Source organism: Myxine glutinosa, chromosome 1 (genome assembly GCF_964187855.1).
Source record: "Myxine glutinosa chromosome 1, kmMyxGlut1.1, whole genome shotgun sequence".
Classification (NCBI taxonomy): domain Eukaryota; kingdom Metazoa; phylum Chordata; class Myxini; order Myxiniformes; family Myxinidae; genus Myxine; species Myxine glutinosa.
The window spans coordinates 138334491-138349381 of record NC_136261.1 but is presented as its reverse complement, the minus strand read 5'-3'; the positions used below and the strand labels follow the sequence as shown (position 1 = coordinate 138349381).

Genomic DNA, 14891 nt, shown 5'->3' with positions numbered 1-14891 from the left:
AGCTGAGCGCGTTACGAGCTGACCGCCATTACGGTTCGTAATTCGATTTCTTATGCGCATTATTTCTCCCAATTCAGTCAGAGCGAAGGGCGGAAGCGAAGAGCGTTGTTTTTTTTGTTTACGGGCATACGGGCGGGGTAGAGCGTACGGGTAGCGTTTTTTGTTTTTTTTGGCAAGGAACGGGCACCCACGTACGGGCAATGCCCTAGTCTATCTATAATTCCAGTAATCTCTGTGTGTTTGTATGTGTGTATGTGTGTATGTTTGTCTGTGACCGCTGTTTCTCGACAACTACCGGTCCGATATACTTGAAACTTGCCAGGTATATTGCTGGGGACCCGAGGATGTGCCTTTTCAAGGTTTGAAATTAATCGGACAAGTAGTTACCGAGCTATGGCGATTTCTTTACCAAACACCGCAAGCCGTTCGCTTTGGACCAAACCATTTCATGTAAATAGAGGGGGGGGGGGTTCTGTGGTCGTTGCGAATGGACCAAACCATTCATGTAAATAGAGGGGGGGTTCTGTGGTCGTTACTGCCACGTGGTTTCAAAGTTTTTTTTTGTTGTTGTTGTTTGCACGCATGTTTTTTTGCACCCACGTACGGGTACGCCCTAGGATGTTTACACACACACACCCCTACACAAATTTTTTTTTTTTTTTTTTTGTGGCAAGGAACGGGCACCCACGTACGGGCACGTCCTAGCTTATATATAGTACGGGCATGCCCTAGTAAATGATAAAATCATTCAATATTCAATTGTTCCACAAAAGCCTTTGAGTCTTTATCACACCCTCCTCCTCCTGCTCCCCCTCTCCCCTTCCTCCTCCCGTGGATATTCTCTCCCCTACCCCAGTTCCCTGGCCTCACCGCTCACTTGTAAAGATGGCAGTGTTGTGCGATTGGCTTGTAACTTCATGTCCACAACCGATGCCTTTTCTGATGCCAAACAACGAGCTTTTTATTCGACCTGCAGGGAAATTGGGATGCGTGCACGAGCGTCAACACCGCTAAGACACCACTGTCGTATCGGCATGAAGCTTTAGGTTTGACTTTGCAGTAATTAGCATTATGTTGTTCAGCCAGCATACGTTCAGAATTAATGGTGAAAATCAAAAACGAAGCAAAATGAGACGAAACATTGAGGCACAAGTTAAAAAATTCACTTTTTCTTTGAAAATGGTGCATTTGTTTGTGGGCTGACAGGATGGCCCAGAGCTATGCACACTGTCCTCTAAGTTGTCTAGCCTGGGTTTGAATTCTGACCCAGCTATAAACTGTCATCCCGGTGTGTTACTGGCACGGTGATTCATCAATGTGTGTGTAGTCCCTCAGATGGATGTTAAACTGGGGGTCCTATCTGCCAGCATGGGTTGGTGAACGTTAAAGATCCCATGGTGTCTTTCGCAAAGAGTATGCGAGTATCGCCGGCACTAAGGCCAAATTCGAAATTCCTGCCATAATTAGGCGAATGCCAGACCTGGCCAGGCCGGTGCGTGAAAGACTTGGGCCAAGCTTCCCCGGCCGACCCCACAAGGTGGGATAATAGTGGCCATTAAAGAAGAAGAATAACAAAATTGGTGGTGCCCTCGGTGAACCTCACTCCTCCTCCCCCACACCTTGTAAGGTGACGACTTGCCAATACTCCCTAAGGGAGCAGGTGTTTCTCGTAAATGTGATTGAGGATTGATAATTAATTGTCATGCATTACTGATTCATTCATCCTATAATTAGGTTTACTCTCCATGAAATGGAGAGTAACCTATTATTATTCCCAAAGTTTTTCTTATTATTCTTCCGCCCTATTTTGCACCTCCGAAAACTTTAAAATGAATGTTCTCAGCAACCGTTGGTTGGATTGACAGGAATTTTTCATCAAAGGATCGGCTAGGCTGGTATAATTTTTTAATGCTAATTATGACGTCATAGGTCACGTGGTATGGGCGCCATCTTGTAAAACACCTTAAACTTTGCCCGTCTATATCTCCGGAACGGCTGAATGGAAACATTTGAGTAATGGCTCATTCTAAAGAACTCTGCAATGGGAACAAAAAACATGTTTATTGAGTATATTAAAAATGCTAACGTTAAGAGGTTAGAATTCATCAAACAATTTTTTCTCCCCTGAAAATGATATTTTTTTCCCAGATGCTTAGTTGAAAAAAAACTCAGAATGCAAAAAATTTCGAAGTCATATGTCACATGGTTCGGCCGCCATATTGTTTTCAGTGAAAAGTCTGAAAAAAACACTAAAATCCCATTTTCTCCACAACGCCTGAACAGATCGAGCCCAAACTTGGCATGCATAATCGCATACCCATGACGAACAAAAAAAGTCACCGAGCACGAAGTCATCCGTCACATGGTTTCAGAGTTATGACGTTTTTAAGTATAAACTAGAAATGGTATCTCCTCCATAATTTGTGAAGATATCGAGTGGAAACTTTACACAAATGTTCCTCATGGGGGGATGTTTCATTGTTACTTGAGACGTTTTGATAAGTCACATGGTTTGGCAGCAATAAATAATGGAAGGAAAATCCTAAAAAGCTTCTAACTCTTGAACCACTGCATTGATCGACTTGAAGTTTTAATGCGTTCTAGACCTCACCAAGCCGAACAAGTGTGCAAAATTTCAAGATGATTGGATGTACGGTCTGGAAGCAAGAAGTTGTTATTGCGTGAAGAAGAAGAACCACAACACTTTTTCTCACCAGGCCATGTGACATAACCACCTCTTTGGATTTGGCAGTCGCTAGAGGGTGTTAACATTCCAATGCAACAAATCTGGGCAAATTCTGATGAATTTTCGTAAAACTACGCTATATTGTCATTTACATTGGAAAATAACATTGTAAAACTCTCCGCCGCCTCGGCTTTATTCTAGCTCTGAAGTTCATCTTGTCTTCACTTTTAGAGAGAAAGGGAGGTATCTGCAAGCAATGGTAACCTTTCTTTGGTGGAAATCTGATGAAAAATGACGAAGTTATTCGAAATCTAACATTTTAAATTGATCGCATTTTCAAAGTGAATTCTTACTGATGTAGTGTGTGTGTGTGTGTGTGTGTGTGTGTGTGTGTGTGTGTGTGTGTGTGTGTGTGTGTGTGTGTGTGTGTGTGTGTGTGTGTGTGTGTGTGTGTCGGGGTTGTATCGAAGGGGGGTTGTATCAAAGTATGTCCGATGAAAGTGGGGTTGTATGAAAGCGGCAAGGCGGAGTAAACCGTTCATCACTGCCTGCAGTTATAAAGTGGCAGTTCAAGTTTATTTTAAAACTATATTTGTTTGGTTAAATCATATTATAATTCCTGTAGTGTCTGTGTGTTTGAACCACTGTACAGAATGTGTTGAAAACAGGTGGTTGTACTCGGGGTGTACATGGGAATGTTTTGGGTGGTTAAAAAAAAAAAATCACAGTCTTGGGGTTCAGGTTTGGACATGGACCCCAATTTCTCCATGTAAATAAGTATGGCATAGCCCCGATCCCGGTGGGAGGGATTGCTACAAGTCATACTAAAATATGCTAACTCTGATAAATTAACCCGTCCATAACTATGGGTGAATAACCTGACCGTAAGGTTGGTGTGAATCTATTTACTAAATATATTTGGGGGAAAAACACTTTATTGATGAGGGGGGAGAGAGAGGGTGAGGTTGTTGCATTTGATGAAGAGAGTACGGTGATTGGTTATCCCGTTTTAAAGTTTGCTCCTGCGATGTGTGTATTACAGAGGCCTGATTCCACGTGTGATGGGTGACATCATTTCCCTGTGGCTGTGCAACTTGGTGACGCATATCATCAACACCCACGTCATCAATAACAGAGTAAGAACATTGGTCCAACTTTTTAACACGTTGTGGCTTATCAAATGCCAAGCGCTCGCTCGAGTTGTGAATCTCTGTCTTCGGGAATAATGGGAAATCCGATTTGATTTCCCGGGAGCACACCATCTGTATATAGCTATAGGTGTATTACGATGCGATAAAATATGCAAGTACAGCACTGCAATACATTTCGTGACTATATGATTAGTTGTGATGTGCCCCTTAAATTTAACATAGTCGTGACATATTTGTGAAACTTCATTTCAGCTATGTGAAGCACAAGTAATAAAAGTATATATTTTTTATTCTTTCAAGCAATTTTAGGTGTTTCTGCCTCCTCTGTAACAATTACAAAATGCAGTTGTAATTGCAGTGTTTGTGTGGGTGATTATACGAATCAGCGTGGTGTTGAACACCCTTGATTCCTTGGTTACGTAACTTGGCAATCAAAGCTGCGCCGAGAGTTTGTGGTTTCAAATTTTTTTTTCGCAAATGCTAAAAAAGATTCCACATTGTTGCCCAGCATCGTCCTTTATCAATATAAGCGCACACACAAAAATACAACTTGGAACTACATTAGCTATCAAGTCTGTCAAGTCGTGTCCGACTTCTGGTAACATTCATGATCAGATTTCTCCAAATATCGCTACCCTGCTTCCTGAAACCCTGGCAGAGACAGGTTTGTTGCAGCCTTTGCCCCATCCATCCAGTGCATACAAGATCTGCCTCTTCCCCTTTTTATCCCCCATCGCATCACGGAGCGAAAGGGGGACTATGGTTTTCCCCTCCGTCTGTGTGTGCATCCGTGCATGCGTGCGGACGTGCGTGCGTAAACGAAGGACCGAATTCTAATCTGGTGTGTGGGTGTATCGAGGCATAAGGAAGAACGCTATTGAAAATTGGGTCGCCACGTCCAAATCCAAGATGGCCGCCTTGCGTCTTCCACTTTGTCAACTCGCATCACTTCACCGACGGGGGACCTAGGCGTAACCCTTGTTCCCTCAACTTTACCCAGCATGGTTGATTTCTCCAGACTTGCGGCTTTCGTGCACGCATGTGTCCAAAGTATGACAGTGTCTGTTTTACCATCAGTGCTTCTAATGCTTCAAGCACTGATTTGTTTGTTCTTGTTTCAGTCCATATAAATTTTAATATTCCTCTTCAACCCCACTTTTCAAAGTCTGGGGTTGGCTTAACGGTTAAGGTGGCTGGCTTAAGATGCATGGGTCTCGAGTTCAAGCCCCTGTCATGCCGTTGAATTAACACCAGATGGGTCGATTCAACCTGCCATCCTTCTGAGGTCAGCAAACTGAGTACCAGCTTACTGGTAGTGGAGTGCTATGTATCTGTTTTAGCCCTATCTCTCAATGGTGAAGAATCGCTTAAAATTTTTCACTGGTCGCATCCAGATCTGGATCTTCACCAAAATCGAATCGATTCGATCTGGTCACACACCCAACCAGTCCACAAAAGTTTCATCCTTGTCACACACCCAACCAGTCCACAAACGTTTCGTCTTTGTCACACACCCAACCAGTCAACAAAAGTTTCGTCCTTGTCACACACCCAACCAGTCCACAAATGTTTCGTCTTTGTCACACACCCAACCAGTCCACAAAAGTTTCGTCCTTGTCACACACCCAACCTCTCCATCAAGTTTCGTCCTTGTCACACACCCAACCTCTCCATCAAGTTTCGTCCTTGTCACACACCCAACCACTCCACCAAGTTTCGTCCTTGTCACACACCCAACCACTCCACCAAGTTTCGTCCTTGTCACACACCCAACCACTCCATCAAGTTTCGTCCTTGTCACACACCCAACCACTCCACCAAGTTTCGTCCTTGTCACACACCCAACCTCTCCACCAAGTTTCGTCCTTGTCACACACCCAACCTCTCCATCAAGTTTCGTCCTTGTCACACACCCAACCACTCCACCAAGTTTCGTCCTTGTCACACACCCAACCACTCCACCAAGTTTCGTCCTTGTCACACACCCAACCACTCCACCAAGTTTCGTCCTTGTCACACACCCAACCACTCCATCAAGTTTCGTCCTTGTCACACACCCAACCACTCCACCAAGTTTCGTCCTTGTCACACACCCAACCTCTCCACCAAGTTTCGTCCAAATCCATTCACAACTTTTTGAGATATCCTGCTATATACAGTGCCTTCAGAAAGTATTCATACCCCTTGACCTTTTTTACATTTTGTTGTGTTGCAGCCTGAATTGAAAATGGATTAAATAGAGATTTATGTTGTCACTGATCTACACATAATACCCCATAAAGTCAAAGTGGAATGTTGTTTATACTTTTTTTTACAAAATAATTAAAAATGAAAAGCTGAAATGTCTCGAGTCAATAAGAATTCAACCCTTTTTCTATGACACTCCAAATTGAGCTCAGATGCATCCAAATTCCTTTGATCATCTTTAAGATGTCTTTACAACTTGATTTGAGTCGACCTGTGGTCAATTCGATTGATTGCACATGATTTAGAAACACCTTTCTAGATAAGGTCCCACAGGTGACAGACAGTGCATGTCAGAGCAGAAACTCCACCATGAAGTTCAAGAAACTCTCTGTAGAACTCCAAGATATAATTGTGAGGAGGCATAGATCTGGGGAAGGGTATAAAACAATTTCTAGAGAGTAGAATGTTCCCAAGAGCAAAGTGAACTACATCATTAGGAAATGGAAAGAATATGGAACTACCCAGACACTTCTTAGAGCTGTCCATCTGACCAAATAGAGCAACCGGACAAGAAGGACCTTGGTCAGGGAGGTGACAAAGAACCCAATGATCACTCTGACAGAACTACAGAGTTCCTTGACTGAGATGGGCGAATCTGCAGGAAGGATAAGTCTCTGCAGCACTTCACAAATCTCGGCTTTATGTGGGAGTGGCCAGATGGAAGCAACACCTGAGAAAAAGGCACTGACAGCACACCTGGAGTTTCAAAAAAGCACGTGAAAGACTGAAAGTATGAGGCAAAATATTCTGTGGTCTGATAAAACGAAAATTGAACTCTTTGGCCTGAATGGAAAGCGCTATGTCTGGCAGAAACCGAACACAGCTCATCAGCCATCTAACACCATCCCTACCGTGAAGCATGGTGGTGGCAGCATCAGGCTATGGGGATGATTTTCAGTTGCAGGGACTGGGAGACTTGTAAGGACAGAGGGAACAATGAATGAAGACAAATACAAGCAAATCCTTGAGGAGAACCTGCTACAGAGTGCAAAAGACCTTAGAATGTGGCGAAGATTTCCGTTCCAACAGGACAATGACCCTAACCATACAGCTAAAGTAACACTGGAATGGCTTCAGAACAAGAATTTGAAAGTCCTCGAGTGGCCCAACCAAAGCTCAGACTTGAATCGCATTGAGAATCTGTGGAAAGATTTAAAGATTGCTGTTCACTGATGCTCCCCATCCAACTTGACAGAGCTTGAGCAAATCTGAAAGGAAGAACGCGAGAAAACTACTCAAATCCAGATGTGCAAAGCTGAGACAGACATACCCAAGAAGACTCGAAGCTGTAATCGCTGCAAAATATGCTTCTACGAAGTATTGATTCAGGGGGTTGAATACTTATGTAAATTAGATATTTCTGTATTTAATTTTTAATTATTTTAAAATATATATTTAAAAAGAATGAATTGCATTATGACATTATGGGATATTATGTGTAGATCAGTGACAAAAAAATCTCACTTTAATCTATTTTAAATCGGGCTGTAACACAACAAAATGTGAAAAAGTCAAGTGGTGTGAATACTTTCTGAAGTCACTGTATAGTTTTTGGCCCTATCTCCCAATGGTGAAGAATCATTTAAAAAATTCTTGTAGCCAGATCCGAATCCGGATCTTCACCAAAATGTAATCATTTCGTCCTTGTCATATACACTACCTCTCTGCCAAATTTTGTCCAAATCCATCCACAACTTTTTGGAATATCTTGTTCACAGACAGACAAACAGACAGGGGTGAAAACTTAATCTCCATCCACCTTTGGTGGGGGAGGTTTAAAATACTAGAAGTAATTTGACGTTGAAAACGTCGATCGATGTGCCTCTGCCCACATTGAGACTTTGCTGAATCTAACTTTGCCCTAAAAGCTCACGACATTTCACCTTAATATCTAATCTGTACGTATATGTATCATGATTCTCCCAGAGGGGAGAGCAGTACTCCAATCTGCAGATGAAAGCCTTGTAGGTGGATAGAAACTCAGGTGTGCCAAGGAAGGATTTTGCACGACTGAGAATGCTGAGTCGGAGTCTGGCTTTGGTGGAGGCCAAATTTGAAATGTGGCTTCCCCAAGAAAGATCATGGCTGAGAGTGAGACCCAAGAGTTTGAGTGACTGAACCTCTTTGAGATGGTTGTTGAGGAAGCTTGAAATGACAAGCTCATTCTCCATGCACAACTCCAGCATTCCCTCCCTGGCTCATTTCAAGCTCCGGCATTCCCTCCCTGGCTCATTTCAAGCTCCAGCATTCCCATGTCTGTGCCTTCCTGCAATCCCTGGTGCCGCTGCTTGTCCAATTTAATATTAGTCTCCCATCATATTTAAAACTTTGTGCACCTGTTGTACCAGTTCCTGCAACTTTCCATAAATCTCCTCCACATTTTCCTCATCTCCTTCAGAAGTTGGAGCACCTTTCTGAATGATGGTGGTGTTCACTTGATGTCCTTTCAACCTCACTGATATTATTTAACCTCGACCATTGACTGGGCTATATCCCAGTACTGACCCTGCCGTCTTCTTATCGCAAATCGCTGTCAGTCCCTTTCTTTTACAGGTTTCGTGACAAGTAACAAGAACACTATAATCATCGGATTGAAACTGCCCAAGCCGTATTCCCATAATTTTAGTTGTTGTCCTCTCCATCTCTCTTTATCTCACCTTCCATGATTTATTGACCTTGCATTCCATGTCCCGATTTTGTGAACATATGAGAAGCTCAGAGTTTGACTTTCAGTTCTGGTGATCTCGGTGACTGACTTTCCTTGTGGGTTTGATCCAGTCCCGTCATAACGGCCAGTCCTGCTCGAAACACTTTGTTCACCTTTGAAAGAGTGCGAGCGTGGGCAAATTCTTAAGAGCCATTTTAACACCTGTTATCACTTTTAGCTTTGGTTCAACAACAACAACAATAATAGGCATTTTAAGGCCATTTTCCCTGCTAGAGCGGGGTTAGCCTTGCGGGCCCCATGACAATCTTCTCCATTTTTGGTTCCTTTCAATTAGCTTTGGTTCCTTTCAATGAAATCTCCATACAGTTGGCCTGTGATGGCAGTTAAGGAGGGCATAGTCAACTAGAGCTTCCAGGGAAGCAGAACTCAACTGAACTGACTGGACAACTTATGCTGGCCTATGGCGACCATTTTGTGACGGATCGGGTTGACATGCGATAGCAACCTACCTTGTGTGGTAAGAGTCTCACACACCAAGTTTGATCAAAATCCATAAATATTTGTGGACGTTAAAGTCTTAACGTCGTTTCGGAGCTGAAAACAATATGGCGGCCTATGGCGGCCATTTTGTGACGGATCGGGTTGGAATGCAATAGGAACCTACCTTGTGTGGTAAGGGTTAAACATTCTAAGTTTGATCAAAATCTGTTAATATTTGTGGACGCTAGAGTGTTAACATCGTTTTCATGACCAAAAACAAAATGGTCGCCTAATTCCGCCATTTTTCAACGGATCGGGCTGAAATGTAATAGCAACCTGGTCCTTGGGGCAAGGATGCTGCATGTCAAGTTTGATCAGAATCGGTTGATATTTGTGGACGCTGGAGTGTTAACGTCGAAAAGTTAACAGACGACGACGACAGACGCCGGAGGGTTCAGTATGTGATGAACTCAACTGGACGGTAGTCCAGTTGAGTTAAAAACAACAAATGGTACAATGGCAAGGAGACGTCATAATTCCGGTGCCAGGATTGTGCCTTGGATTCTCGATTCAAGTCTTTTCCACAAAAGGACGATGCCTTGAGGAGCCATGTGCATCCTGGATACGAGAAATTGCAAAGCTCAGTGAGGTGAACTATTTAGATGCGAGTCAGTTGTTTTTCCCATGGCATTTGATAATAATAGCTGTGCAGTCAATACGATGTAAAGTACATTCGGCTTTCAATCTTTCATTTGCTTCACCCCAGATTTCTACAGATGAGACGGAAACCATACCTGTGATGTGGTTACTCGGCCTTCCGTGAAATGGGATGCTTTTTTTTTCTTTCTTTTTTTTCTTTGTATACAGAATCGAGGCTCGTGAAAGAGCTAACATTTATTTCACAAACAAATGAAACAGACAAACAAAATATATAAAAAGAGGGAGCGGTAGACAAGATGGGGAGAGAAGGGGAAGCACACAAACACAACATTTGAGAGCAGGGACATCGGGAGATGTGTGGGAGGGAGAGGGCTTGGGGGGAGGAGGTGTGGGAAGGGGGGGGGGCGGTGGGAGAAGTATAAAACACAAGGACACCAAGGACTTCCAGGACAGAAGTTGGTATTTCAAAAAAGTGGATTTGGGGTGAAATTAGCGGGGGTAGAAAAGATCAAGGTTTTGGATGGGGGAAGATAATAGATGGTGGTGAACGGATCGTTCTTGGGGCAAGGTCCTTGGGGCAAGGATGGCAACCTGTTTTAAACACCTGGAGGGAGGAGTGGGATTGAAGAGAGTGAGGGAGTTTGTTCCAGAGGCGGGAGAAAAGAGGAATGAAAGAGTGAAGGTGAGCAGAGAGCCTAGATTTTGGCAGTTTAACCATAAGAAGGTTGCTGGCAGATCTTGTGCGACCTGTAGGAATATTTGGGGGACAGAGCCCAGAGAGAGCTGGGGGGGGCAAGGCCGGAAAGGAGTCTGTAGAAGACGGAAAGACCACCAACCTGCCTGCGGTGAGTGAGTGAATGGCCCTTGGAGTTAGCTTCATCGCGGGAGATACCAACGATTCTGAACGCTTTGGTTTCAAAAGCGTGAAGACGAGCTGGGTGTGAGGCAGGAGCACCAGCCCAGAGGGGAGAGCAGTATTCCATTGAGCTGCGGATGAAAGCCTTGTATGTGGTGAGGAGCTCAGGTGTGCCAAGGAAGGACTTCGCACGACGGAGGATGCCCAGTCGGCGACTGGCTTTGGAGGCCTGATTTGAAATGTGGTTTTCCCAGGAAAGATCATGGCAGATAGTGAGACCAAAAAGCTTGAGTGACAGAACTTCTTGGAGAGGATTATTCAGAAAGTAGATGGGAGGGTTGTCCAGTCGGTCTTTTCGGAGAGACATCGTAAGAGTGTGAGATTTGTCAGGATTGAAAGACATGTTCCACTTGTTTGCCCAGTCTGTGATTTTGTCCAGGTCTGCAGAGAGTGAGGAGGCTGCAGATTGCCGATCTGAGGGATGACGAATGGAGCGACAGAGTAGAGTCATCAGCAAAGAGATAGAGAGGATTTTCAAGAGAGTCAGAGAGATCATTGATGAAGACCAGAAAGGGCACAGGGCCCAGAACACTGCCTTGGGGAATGATGTTTACTTGGAGATGTTTGCAAATGGTCGAGACATTGGCACCACCATTTGAAAAGTTCACAATGAGATTGAGAGAAACAGGGCCAAGCTTCATCTATTCCTCTCACTGAAAAGCCACTTTCTTGGTAGAGATCTTAGGAAGCCAGGATGTATCAACAGGGCCATCCCAGCCACATCAACGCCTTCCTCCACATTGATATGGGTACTTTCAACTGCTGGGGATGTCATACCTGCTAAGAGGAGAGCACTTCCTGGAGAGAATGTTGACTTGCAAATCTAGAAATGTGATGGTTGCATTGTTTCTGCAATAAATGCATCGGTACTTTGCACTAAAATCCTTATTTTGTTTTCATTTTTGGACTAGTTTGAAGAACGTGGTCATGCTAATTTGACATTTACAGCCAAAGTGTCATGATGTCATTACACCGGGCTATATGTATATATATTAATTCTATCCTGCGTTCCCCCCTTCCACTTCCCAAAGCATCAATATCGAGAGATGAAGAGTTACACACAAGCTGTCACATCAGTAAGTACAGGCATGGAACATGCTGTATTTATGAATTTGTTGCATTCTTCTTTTTCATTCCCTTTCTCCCAACCTTTCTTCCCACTCGTCTGGTTTGAGATGGGGAAGCTATACCTTGCATTGTAAAAATACAGGCCTTGGTATTATAAGGAAGACTTCTATGTACTGCATGCAATGTGCTTTTATTATTTGCTTTAATAAAAACTTGTGAAATTGATCATATTTTTAGGAACTTCTACTGTGTCATCCAGTGGTTCCCAATCTTTTCTTTGCTGCGACCATAAATTAGCCACTACAAGGAGCTCCAAACCCTCAGGCTTATGATAAAAATTAAATACGGTATGTATATCTCTTAATATAATGGAGCTAATGTGTATATGGCTACACTGTATAAATATACTGCATATGTGTGTGTGTGTATATTTGATGAAAACATAAATTGATCAGATGCCGTTTTACATCGCAAAAACTTTACAGTGTGGTCAAGCAAGGCAAAATATGGTTATGGTATGCCCCAACAATAATTTTCAGGTGTAGTGTGTCTCAGAAAACATATCACTTTGTGGGAAATTCAATTTTTGTTCATTTTATAACACAAAAACATTACGGTGTGGTCCAGCAAGGCCAAATATGGTTACAGTATATCCCAAATTTTAAAAGTGTGCAGTGTGTTCCTGAAGAGTGAAGAAGGTATCACTTTGTGGAAATATCACCACTTTAAATTGCGCACCAAAGGGGGGTCTATGTATGTATGTATGTATGTATGTATGTATATATATATATATTGTTACGGAACCCAACGTCGGCCTCTGTTCCCCTTAGAGGGGAAATTAATCCCCTCTTCTATAACTGACCGACGTGGTCCCTGACTGCCCAGCTACCCCCGGAAAGGTAGGTGGCACAGCCCCGTTCGTACTGCGGACGGATGTTAATTGCCGAGCGGTTTTAGCAACCGCGGCACGAACTATTAACAATGACAAGACCCGATTCCTGAACGTTGGCCAAATCGTGCCACAGGTTTTCAATGGGGAAAAGACAAAGACGACGGATGTGAAGAAGAGGAAGGCAAAAGGTAGGAAATACGAATATAATTTATTACTACTATTTACAACCAAAAGAAACCAAGGAAGAAGGAAAGATAATAAAATAAAATACAGAAGAAGAAGAAACACAGTGCAAATACTAGCTTACCAATTGACAGTCTTACTTAAACCCCAGGACAACACAGAACAAACTCACGTACACAGAAGTACCGGTAGGTGCTGGTATTTAGGTCATAGGACGGTTGGGCCTAATACCCTACCCAGCGCTGACCGGGCGTGACGTCATACCCCCAGGACCACGTCGGCCAGTCAGACGAGGGGACTAATCCCCCCTCGATAACGGGAACCGAGGCCGACGTTGGGTTCCGTAACAATATATATATATATATATATATATATATATATATATATATATATATATATATATATATATATATATATACATCTATATATATATATATATATATATATATATATCTATATATATAAAGCAGTAAAGTATGTTTGTTTGTTTGTCCTCTTATAACTCGAGAACTACTAATCGCAGAGAAAAACCAAAGGCATATTCGGAATCAGTACGTCTCAGAGCAACTACAGCACACCTTAAATTTTAAAAAACTTCGGGTTTTAAAATTAGCGTATTAGCGCAGAAGCGCTAGCAGAAGAGGGAGGGAATCGAAGGGAGGGAGCGCAGCGCTCCCTCTAGCGCTTCGCAGCGCCAGCGCTTCTGTTAGCGTAATGGCGGAACGCGCTTTGATGGGCGGGGCGTATGGCGTTCATGAAATGGTCGAATGCGGAAGTGCTTGAAGCCGTTGCGAGCGACTCGCACGATCTCTTGTCATGGTCCACAAGATTATCACAGAGACGTGCAGCTTCCAGCATTATGAGATATGATCGAGACCTAACTTTTGAGACCAGTCCCAGCCTTCTAGGCCCCGTGGTTGGTTCAGACGACCCCGACAAAGGACGTGTTGGATTTTATCGTGAGCCGATTTGAGCGCCGACGTGCCAGCGAACAAAACCAGTCATATCTTTTTAACGCGTGGTTCGATTTTTACAAAATAAACTTTTTCTTGAAGGGCTGAACCGTGCGCTCACAACGATACCGAGTTTGACCCTGGGAGAGCCGTTTTGCGCCGGCAAAGGCGCCTTGTTTTCCGTGATGACCATGTCGTGCTGCATAGATTACCATAAATTATAATATATTACCGGCGGCGCGTTCCGTGACGTCACGGCTCACTTAATTGCAATTATCTCTGGGATTCCTTGGCCGAATCGTACCAACTTCTATATATATAAAGCAGTAAAGTATGTTTGTTTGTCCTCTTATAACTCGAGAACTACTCATCGCAGAGAAAAACCAAAGGAATATTCGGAATCAGTACGTCTCAGAGCAACTACAGCACACCTTAAATTTTAAAAAACTTCGGGTTTTAAAATTAGCGTATTAGCGCAGAAACGCTAGCAGAAGAGGGAGGGAATCGAAGGGAGGGAGCGCAGCGCTCCCTCTAGCGCTTCACAGCGCCAGCGCTTCTGTTAGCGTAATTAGCGTATTTCGGAACGTTAATTTTTCAACTTCATTATTCGGAATCAGTACGTCCCAGAGAAACTTTGTAATGTTAATTTTTCAACTTCATCCGATTGACATGGGACCAACGGCATGTGACAGAGAGTGAAACATACATGCTACATTTATTTGACGACAATGAGTTCCGACTTCCGGGTTCGTGCCGCCAACCCTGTTAGGCGCCTCTTGCGGCACACAGGGAATTACCAGTGAACTGGTACTCAATTTGCCGACCTCAGTAGGATGACAGGCTGAGTCAACCCCCCTGGTGTTAAGGGGGAGGAGGAGGGGAGGGGGAAGAGGAGGGGAGGGGAACGGGTGGGAGGGGGGAGAGGGGGAGGGGGAAGGGGGGGAGGGGTGAAGGGGGGAGGGGAAGGGGTGGGGGGGAGGGGCCCTT

General features: G+C 43.8%; 1 protein-coding gene across 1 annotated transcript in view; it reads left to right on the top strand.

Moving 5' to 3' along the window:
• The window catches only part of LOC137428925 (mitochondrial carrier homolog 2), a 64780-nt gene that overhangs the window by 27683 nt on the left and 22206 nt on the right, over nucleotides 1–14891 (top strand). The window contains exons 9-10 of the mRNA XM_078777500.1: nucleotides 3729–3822; nucleotides 11840–11884. Of these exons, the coding sequence (XP_078633626.1) occupies nucleotides 3729–3822; nucleotides 11840–11884 (139 nt within the window). The remainder of the gene's footprint in view (nucleotides 1–3728; nucleotides 3823–11839; nucleotides 11885–14891) is intronic.